At 47.6% G+C, this 10,194-nt stretch overlaps 1 protein-coding gene across 1 annotated transcript in view; it reads left to right on the forward strand.

Moving 5' to 3' along the window:
• ATP6V1E1 (ATPase H+ transporting V1 subunit E1) overlaps positions 1-8,687 on the forward strand; it is a 47,753-nt gene extending 39,066 nt beyond the window's left edge. The window contains exons 7-9 of the mRNA XM_030915046.1: positions 3,864-3,958; positions 6,544-6,631; positions 8,109-8,687. Coding sequence (XP_030770906.1) covers positions 3,864-3,958; positions 6,544-6,631; positions 8,109-8,171 — 246 coding nt within the window. The 3' untranslated portion in view covers positions 8,172-8,687. The remainder of the gene's footprint in view (positions 1-3,863; positions 3,959-6,543; positions 6,632-8,108) is intronic.
• The last annotated feature ends 1,507 nt before the right edge of the window (positions 8,688-10,194 follow it).

Below are 10,194 nucleotides of genomic sequence, written 5' to 3' on the forward strand. Positions count from 1 at the left end.
CGGCCTCCCAAAGTGCTGGGATTACAGGCTTGAGCCACCGCGCCTGGCCTTTTTTTTTTTTTTTTTTTTTCCGTAGAGACAGGGTTTCACCATTTTGGCTGGGTTGGTCTTGAACTCCTGACCTCACGATACACCCGTCTTGGCCTCCCTAAGTGCTGGGATTACAGGCATGAGCCACTGTGCCCTGTTCGTTCCTTCTTTCTGTCCTTCCTTCCTTCCTTCCTTCCTTCCTTCCTTCCTTCCTTCCTTCCTTCCTTCCTTCCTTCCATCCATCCATCAAAATGTTAGGATGAAATGCATGTTCTAATAGAAAACAGCTCAACCATGGGAATTATAGGAGTTTTAACACATTGTAGGTATTTAAGTGTACTGAAGCCTCTAATCTATTTTCTTTTTTTTTTTTTATTGAGTCAGAGTCTTGCTGTGTTGCCTAGGCTGGAGTGCAGTGGCGCGGTCTTAGCTCACTGCAACCTCCACCTCCTGGTTTCAAGCAATTCTCCTGTCTCAGTGTCCCGAGTAGCTGGGATTACAGGCACCCGCCATCATGCCTGGCTAATTTTTGTTTTTTTTGTAGAGATGGGGTTTCACCATATTGGCCAGGCTGATCTCTTGGCTAGGCTGGTCTTGAACTCCTGACCTCGTGATCCAGCCACCTTGGCCTCCCAAAGTGCTGTGATTATAGGTGTGAGCCACCGCACCCGACCTGCCTGTATTTATTTATTTATTATTTATTTTTTTATTTTTTTGAGACAGAGTCTCACTTTGTCACCCAGGCTGGAGTGCAGTGGCGCGATCTCAGCTCACTGCAAGCTCCGCCTCCCAGGTTCACGCCATTCTCCTGCCTCAGCCTCCCGAGTAGCTGGGACTACAGGCGCCCGGCTAGTTTTTGTATTTTTAGTAGAGACACGGGTTTCACCGTGTGAGCCAGGATGGTCTCGATCTCCTGATCTTGTGATCCACCCTCCTCGGCCTCGCCGAGTGCTGGGATTACACGCGTGAGCCACCGCGCCCAGCCTCTAATCTGTTTTCTTAAGAGTCAAGTTGCCATCCAAGCTAGTATCCTTCTCTCTTTCTAGGAACTTGGTAATACTGTAATCTAAAAATCAAATAATGGAAACAGCACTTTGGGTTGGAACAAAGATAGGCAGTGCCATCTTAGGAGGTAGCCTATTGCCAGACAAGCAAGGCTGAGCTCTAACCTCACTGAATGTGTTCCTATACCTAGAGGAAGAATGTGGGCACCCAGAGAGTCTGGTCAGCTCTGAGTCTGAGTTCTCCACCCACCTCGGTCCTCCAAAGTGCTAGGATTACAGGCGTGAGCCACTGTGCCCAGCCTATTTGCATTTTTATTATAGTTTGTCTCCCTAAGTTACTTGTGCACTAGGAAAGAAAGTGTGTGCCAGCTAGAGAACATAGATATTCATTCCCCTTAACTGTACATTCTCCACTATAATAAAAGGTTAGAAACCATCTCAGTAACCCCAGTCTGTGTTTATGCTGACAGCCTCATTTATTAACCTGTAAAACAGAGCTCAACATCATAATGGAGAATTCACCAAGGTGATGTCATTCAGTGGAGGGAGGTTTCAGTTGCTCACTAGCCTTCTCTAGATAACACCATGATATTTCTGGGTGCCAAGCAAGCTTTTTCTTGAAAGTTCTACAGTATCAGTGTCCAGAATTGGTGATTAGCTCTCCAAAGTGGTGCTGCATTAGATATGAAAACAAGGAACTCTTGAATAGATGCATTGATTTGTTCAACAAAGTAATAGAAATGTGGCTGGTCTTCAGTTCTTCCAAGAAAGGATTTATTTACATGGTTACTTGAGTGTGCACAATATTGTTCAAAGACAAGACTTTATTAATTATGTCCACCACACGAATTGCAAGATAGTGGTAAAAACCCACTTTTCTTTTTCTTTTTCTTTTTTTTTTTTTTGGGGGGGGGACAGTCTCGCTCTGTCGCCCAGGCTGGAGTGCAGTGGTGCGATCTCGGCTCACTGCAACCTCCACCTCCCTGGTTCACGCCATTCTCCTGCCTCAGCCTCCCAAGTAGCTGAGACTACAGGCGCCTGCCACCACACCCGGCTAATTTTTGTATTTTTAGTAGAGACAGGGTTTCACTGTGTTAGCCAGGATGGTTTCGATCTCCTGACCTTGTGATCCGCCTGTCTCGGCCTCTCAAAGTGCTGGGATTACAGGCTTGAGTCGCTGCGCCCGGCTTTTTTTTTTTTTTTTTTTTGAGATGGAGTCTTGCTCTGTTGCCCAGGCTGGAGTGCAGTAGTATTAATCTCAGCTCACTGCAGCCTCCTCCCCCTGGGTTCAAGTAATTCTCCTGCCTCAGTCTCCCAAGTAGGTGGGATTAGAGGCGCACACCACCATGCCTGGCTAATTTTTTGTATCTTTCGTAGAAACAGGGTTTCACCATGTTGGCCAGTGCTGGTCTTGAACTCCTGACCTTGTGACCTACCTGCCTCGGCCTCCCAAAGTGTTGGGATTACAGGCGTGAGGCACCGTGCCCAGCCTTTCTTTCTTTTTTTTTTTTTTTTCAATTGTGGTAAAATATACATACCATTTACCATTTTAACCATACATTGTGCCATTAAGTACATTTACAACATTGTGCAGCCATCACCATCATCCATCTTCGGAACTTTTCCATTTTCCCATAGTGAAACTTTGTGCTCATTAAACACTAACTCTCCATTGTTTATCTCCTCTCTTCTCCCCTGTTCACCTCATATAAGTGGAAACATTCAGTATTTGTCCTTTTGTGACTGTTTCATATCACTTAGCATAATGCCTTCAAGGTCCTGTAGTGTGGGTCAGAATGCCCTTCCTTTGTAAAGCTGAATAATATTCCACGGTGTGGGTGCCCCACGTTGTGCTGATCCGTTCATCTGTCACTGGGCACTTGGGTTGTTCCCACCTTTTGGCTACTGTGAATAATCCTGCTGCAAACGTGGGTGTATGGATATCTGTCTTGCTTTCTATCCATTTGTCTGTATACCCAGAGGTAGAATTGCCGGATCATGTGGTAATTCTGTGCTTCATTTTTTGAGGACCGTTATACTGTTGTTTTGATCAGAACCATCCTTGTGGGTATGGCATGGCACCACTGTTTCTGGTGCCTGCTGTCCCCCCCTCATCTGCAACTACCAGTTTAAGCTCACGTCAGCAGCCAAACTTCTCTTCCTTCCCTTCCCTCCTTACGCACCTCCAGCTTCTAACACTCTCAGTTAGGGGGATAATGTATCTTCCTCCTGCTGATCCATGTTTCAAACCTGATAACTGCCTCTGGCATGTTTAATCACCTGCCAAGCCCCGTTAAACTTTTTTTTTTTTTTTTTTTTTTTTTTTTTATGGAGTCTTGCTCTGTCACCCAGGCTGGAGTGCAGCAGTGTGACCTCGGCTCACTGCAAGCTCCGCCTCCCAGGTTCAAGCAGTTCTCTGCCTCAGCCTCCCAAGTAGCTGGGATTACAGGTGCGCACCACCACGCCTCACTAATTTTTGTATTTTTAGTAGAGATGGGGTTTCACCGTCTTGGCCAAGCTGGTCTTGAACTCCTGACCTCGTGATCCACACCCGCCTTGGCCTCCTGAGGTGCTGGGATTACAGGCGTGAGCCACCACGCCTGGCCAAGCCCTGTTAAATCTTGACAGAAACCATTCGCGTCTCTTCCCTCCTCTGTGCAGACTGTCATTTTTCCTCAGTGACTGTGCCGTTTTACATTCCCACCAGCAGTGCCTCTGTTCTTTTACATGGCATAAATGGAAATATCCTTGCTTGTATAGTCTGTTGAATTTTTGGATACCTGCTTCATAGTTTCTAGTAATACCTCTCATTGTTTTCTGTATTTCCAGGCTGCAGTGCAGAAGGCAATCCCTATGTACAAAATTGCTACCAAAAATGATGTAGATGTCCAAATTGACCAGGAGTCCTACCTGCCTGAAGACATGTAAGGAGTATTCCTGCTGCTAACAGCTACTTTCTCTCCCTGGGAGAGTGGCCTTTATACTGGGCCTTTTTCAAATGGTATTTTCGCCAACACACTCTTAGACACAAGGCTAGAGCTGTAATGTGTTCTTCTTGCAGCTGCTCCTGTTCTGGCTGCGCTCTGTTGTTCTCCCTTGTTGGCTGGCTAAATACACTCTAAAAGTCTAGTATCATCGGGTGTGGTGACTCACGCCTGTAATCCCAGCACTTTGGGAGGCCAAGGTGGGCGGATCACAAGGTCAAGAGATCGAGACCATCCTGGCCAACATGGCCTAGGGAGCCAGACTCCCTATCATACCAGCCCACCCTCTGCTCACAGTCCAGTCCTGTCTCTACGAAAAATACAAAACTTAGCTGAGCATGGTGGCACGCACCTGTAGTCCCAGCTACCCAGGAGGCTGAGGCAGGAGAATCACTTGAACCCGGGAGGCGGAGGTTTGCAGTGAGCCAGGATCACGCCACTGGACTCCAGTCTGGCAACAGAGTGAGACTGCATCTCAAAAAACAAAAAAAAAGTCTAATTTATGGTCACTGCATTCCTTCTGCGGGGAGGTGGCCACCAGAATGAAAGCTAGGACCGGATCTCTGTATTGGATGCTGAGGTAGTTACTCCCTCCTTCTAAGTAATAGTTTATCAAAACAAGAATTGTGTATGCCTAGTAATTAGGTTCCTTAGAAATAGAATAGCAAGCCGGGCGCGGTGGCTCAAGCCTGTAATCCCAGCACTTTGGGAGGCTGAGACGGGCGGATCACGAGGTCAGGAGATCGAGACCATCCTGGCTAACACAGTGAAACCCCCGTCTCTACTAAAACTACAAAAACTAGCCAGGCGAGGTGGCGGGCGCCTGTAGTCCCAGCTACTCCAGAGGCTGAGGCAGGAGAACGGCGTGAACCCGGGAGGCGGAGCTTGTAGTGAGCTGAGATCCGGCCACTGCACTTCAGCCTGGGTGACAGAGCCAGACTCCGTCTCAAAAAAAAAAAAAAAAAAAAAGAAAAAAGAAATAGAATAGCAAGTACAGGTGGTTTTTTTTTGTTTTTTTTTGTTTTTTTTTTTTTGAGACAGAGTCTCGCTCTATGGCCCAGGCTGGAGTGCAGTGGCCGGATCTCAGCTCACTGCAAGCTCCGCCTCCCGGGTTTACGCCGTTCTCCTGCCTCAGCCTCCTGAGTAGCTGGGACTACAGGCGCCTGCCACCTCGCCCGGCTAGTTTTTTGTATTTTTTAGTAGAGATGGGGTTTCACCGTGTTAGCCAGGATGGTCTCGATCTCCTGACCTCGTGATCTGCCCGTCTTGGCCTCCCAAAGTGCTGGGATTACAGGCGTCAGCCACCACACCTGGCCTCTTTTTTTTTTTTTTTTTTGAGTCAGAGTCTCTTTCTGTTGCCCAGGCTGGAGTTCAGTGACACCATCTCGGCTTGCTGCAACCTCTGCCTCCTGGGTTCAAGCAATTCTCCTGTCTCAGCCTCTCAAGTAGGTGGGACTACAGGTGCCCCACCGTGCCCAGCAAAGTTTTGTATTTTTAGTGGAGATGGGCTTTCGCCATGTTGGCCAAGCTGGCCTCAAACTTGTGAATGGAAACAATCCACCTGTCTCGGCCTCCCGAAATGCTGGGATTGCAGGGGTGAGCCACCACTCCCGGCCAGCAGTGACGTCTTTTATCAGACACACATGCAGTCGTGATAGGGCCTTATCAGTGATGAGCAGGATTGGGCTTAAGAAAACATTCAGATGAGGACTCTTGATTTGCAAACTGAGATGAAATCCTTCCTTTTTCATTTTGTTGGGGAGGGCTGGCTGTGATTATTAAAACAGGTTCTGTAACATAAAATCAAATTGACACAGGCCGGGCGCGGTGGCTCACTCTTGTAATCCCAACAGTTTGGGAGGCTGAGGTGGGCGGATCACCAGAGGTCAGGAGTTCGACACCAGCCTGGCCAACGTGGTGAAACCCCGTCTCTACAAAAATTAGCCAGGCATGATGGCAGGTGCCTGTAATCCCAGCTACTCGGGAGGCTGAGGCAGGAGAATTGCTTGAACTCAGGAGGCGGAGGTGGCAGTGAGCCGAGATCACGCCACTGCACTCCTGCCTGGGCAACAGAGTGAGTCTCAAAAAAAACAAAAAAACACAGTGTCACCTGGTAAATGAGTTATTGAGATGAATGTAGTTAGTTCTCTGTATCTTTGGGGTCCACACCTGTGAATTCAACCAACTTTTTCTTTTCACTCCCTAAACACTACAGTGTAACAACCATTTACATTGTCTTAGCTATTTTAGGTGCTGTAGACATGATTTACAATATAGGGGAGGATGTGTGATGGTTGTGTGCAAATACTACACTGTTTGATATAATGGACGTCTGGGCAGGGATGGAGGTGTCTTGAAACCAACTGTGCGTTACATCTTCGGAAGCTTTTTCAGTTCCTTTCAAGCCTGTTGCTTAGGTTGCACAGTCTACACACCAAGACGAGGGCATTCCTCTGCGGGAGTAAAGGGTACCATGTATCTTTCTCAACTCTGAAAATGATTATTTCCTGTGCTTTTTTTTGCAGAGCTGGTGGAGTTGAGATCTATAATGGGGATCGTAAAATAAAGGTTTCCAACACCCTGGAAAGCCGGCTGGATCTCATAGCCCAGCAGGTGAGTGTGGGGGTACTTCTTGGTAGTTGGTCTGCTGTTACTTTGAAGTGGGACAGACAACACATGTCCATTCCCTGGTATTTGGGATTTGTTGCTGTCCTTCCACATTTTTGGACATTTGCTCAAAAAGAATGAGAATTGGGCATGCAGTAGCATTTGCTAAGGTAATAACATTTACATGAGGGTGAATTTGGGTTCAGAACAAGGGTTTTGTTGACCTAGGATTCAAATTTGTACATTTTACTACATGTAAGGTGCTGACAAGTTTTTTCTGTAACAGTAATCATGGAAACTAAAGCAAATACTTGTGTTTTGTTTTGCTTTTTTGAGATGGAGTTTCACTCTTTTTTGCCCAGGCTGGAGTGCAATCTCGACTCACTGCAACCTCCACCTCCCAGGTTCACGTGATTCTCCTGCTTCAGCCTCCTGAGTAGCTGGGATTACAGGCACACACCACCACACCGGCTAATTTTGTATTTTTAGTAGAGACGGGGTTTCACCATGTTGGCCAGCCTGGTCTCAAACTCCTGACCTCAGGTGATCCACCCGCCTTGGCCTCCCAAAGTGCTGGGATTACAGGTGTGAGCCGCCGCACGAGGCCACAAATACTTGTTTAAAGGAATTATCATAAAGCTGCTGGCTTTTCAGATGTTTCCAGATTTGTACACATGAACTCTAGGAAACAAGCCAGGAAAATTCCATTTGTTCTAAAATGCTGGGCATCTTCTAGCCTTCTAGTGGTAGTCTATTGCTGTGGCTGCTAACCTAGTTATTCCCTGACCTAGATGGGCAGTTTACTGTTTATGCAGATACTTGTCTTATAACTAAAGCACTTTCACCTTGATTTTTTCATATTCTGGTAACTTAAACCTCAGAACATTGTTTCCTAGTAGCCACTGTCTCATCCAGTATCATAGCCACTACTCACTCACAGATATTTGATGAAACCGAAAAATTCAGTTTCTCAGCACTCAATAACCAGCTATAGCCGGGGCTGCCCTGTTGGACAGCAGAGCCTTAGAAATCCAGAGTTAAGTCCTCCTAAGGATTCATCAGTGGCTGTAGCAAGTGCTTTCAGCCTAAACTGGCATTGGAAGTGTTCTGTGCGGCTGCTGTGGCCATAGTAGGCACTCAGTAAATGTGTATTGAAGAAAGAGTGTAGGTGACCTAGCATATTGTGATGAGATGATTATGATGAGTTAAGTCTGAGATAGTAGTGACTTTAGGGTTTTTGTTGGTTTTTTTAAATGTGTCCCTTTTGTAAGCAGTCTGAACCCTAGATTTGGGATGAGTCAAGCTTCTCACCAATGAATGTGTTACTGTGCTTCAGGGAACGAAAGGGTGGCTTTGATGTGCGTGGCTTTGTGAGTCCTTCGCAGCCATGTAGGTTCGTGGCTTTCCACCTGTGGTTAAGATGTGCAGTACTCTACAACTGCTCCAGCTGACATTGCATATTTATTACACCTTCTCTCCACAGATGATGCCAGAAGTCCGGGGAGCCTTGTTTGGTGCAAATGCCAACAGGAAGTTTTTGGACTAAGCCTTCAGGAGGTGGAGCTCATCCTCAGCTCTCCCGCTGTGATGTGCAAGCTTCTGATATTTGAAGAAACACGAATGTCTCTGTAGTTTCCTCTTTACTGCCCCAGTATTGCTCTGTATTTATCAGTGATGCCTCTCCTGTCACTCATGCCTTGCCTAATTGTTCACAGTGGTGGAAAGCTTCATGTAATATGATCAGGACCCACCTCCAGTTCATCTGAAAGTAACACAGTGTCCAGTTGGTTCTCCAGCACTAGGGGAGGGGGCGGATGGTGGTCACATGGGCTTCCTGGGTCTCCACTCTCCGTCTGGCCTAGAGGTGATGTTTTTGGTGTTTGGCCCTGCAGTCCCCACTCTTGAGGCTTAAGGTGCGTGTGGCGCACCACTCCTTCCAGCAGTAGTCGCTTGACTGTTACCTGTTTAGGCCTAGAAGTTTTCCCTCATCTGTAAATGTGATTTAAAATCTAAGCCATGAATATGATTTATTTATTAAAAGAGTTACATGGATTTAATGTGATTTCTAGTGTAAAGCACTACAAATTTAGGTTTTGACAGAGTCAAATTCTTATTGAGGCACCTAGAAAAGAAGTATTTTCCCAATCCCCGTGGCACTTGATGGTGACAGCTGTCAGCACCTGGACCCGTTAACCCTCTGGGTGTCACCTGGGCTGTTGTTCATTGTACCCAGCCCATCACCCAGGAGGGGAGCGTTCTTTCCACCCTTGTGATCTGCCACACGCCCCACATGGCTCTTCAGTGTGAGCTGGCTTCTAGAAGGGCTGCACAACTTTATCGAGGAAATAGTTGTATTAGTGTTGCCCGAGTGAGAAAAACCAAGTTTTTTTTTCTTTTTTCGAGACGGAGTCTTGCTCTGTCGCCCAGGCTGGAGTGTGTGGCGCGATCTCGGCTCACTGCAAGCTCTACCTCCCGGGTTCACGCCATTCTCCTGCCTCAGCCTCCCGAGTAGCTGGGACTACAGGCGCCCGCCACCTCGCCCGGCTAGTTTTTTGTATTTTTAGTAGAGACGGGGTTTCACCAGGTTAGTCAGGATGGTCGCAATCTCCTGACCTCGTGATCCGCCCACCTCGGCCTCCCAAAGTGCTGGGATTACAGGCGTGAGCCACAGCATCCAGCCCAAAAAACCAAGTTATTTTAGAGCAGGTCACTGTGTGCTGGAACCAGATCCTTTCACAGAGGCCCTGTTCTTCCTCCCCTGCCCCATGTTTTATTTTTCCGTAGGTGACGACTAAGAGCTGCCTAGGGCCTTGCAGCTAGTACATGGTGGAGCGGGGACTTGAACTGAGGTCTGTCTCCAGGGCCCATACTCAAATACAGTTCTCATAACAGAAAGTGAGGCTCCCAAGGCTGACCATGTTGGCGCCATCCTCTTCCTCGTTAGCCCAGGTTTCACAGTAGGTGGAACTATTGTAAACACCAGCTCCTGCAGCAGGTGCTGATTTTCTTAGGACTTGGCCCCGCTGCTGTGACATTATTTCTCCTGTAGCAGCCTATGGGGCAGGAATCGAGGTGCATGAGGACGGCTCTCACAGCAAACTCAGCTCCTCAAGACGATGCACTTACAAAGGGATAGAATCAAGGCTTAAAGCCCAGTGTCACTAACAAGCAGATGTTTCCCTGTGGCTGTGTTCCTCCACCCCCAATAAGTATCAGTTTGAAGAGTCATGGGGGTCTGCTTCTGTGCCCTTTTTAATGTTGGGGTTTGAAATGGACGTAGAAAAGCAGATGGTGACACCATTCACTGCAGCCTGTGCTGTACCCATTGATGAAGAGATGAGATTGTAACCGTTCACCTTTATTTCAAATAGTGTTCCTCGGATACAGGGAGGGGTCTGCAAGAGCCTGGGCTCTGGGGCAGGGGAAGGGAGGGGAGGGGAGGGGAGGGAAGGGAAGGGAAGGGAAGGGCTGTGCCCAGTCAGAGCCGGCCTCAGCCCCCTCAGCCATCCAGGGATTCGAAAGGGTGCTTGGTCTCAAACGAGGTGCTGACTTTGAGGACTTGGCATGGT

This window comes from Rhinopithecus roxellana, chromosome 13, assembly GCF_007565055.1.
Source record: "Rhinopithecus roxellana isolate Shanxi Qingling chromosome 13, ASM756505v1, whole genome shotgun sequence".
Lineage (NCBI taxonomy): Eukaryota > Metazoa > Chordata > Mammalia > Primates > Cercopithecidae > Rhinopithecus > Rhinopithecus roxellana.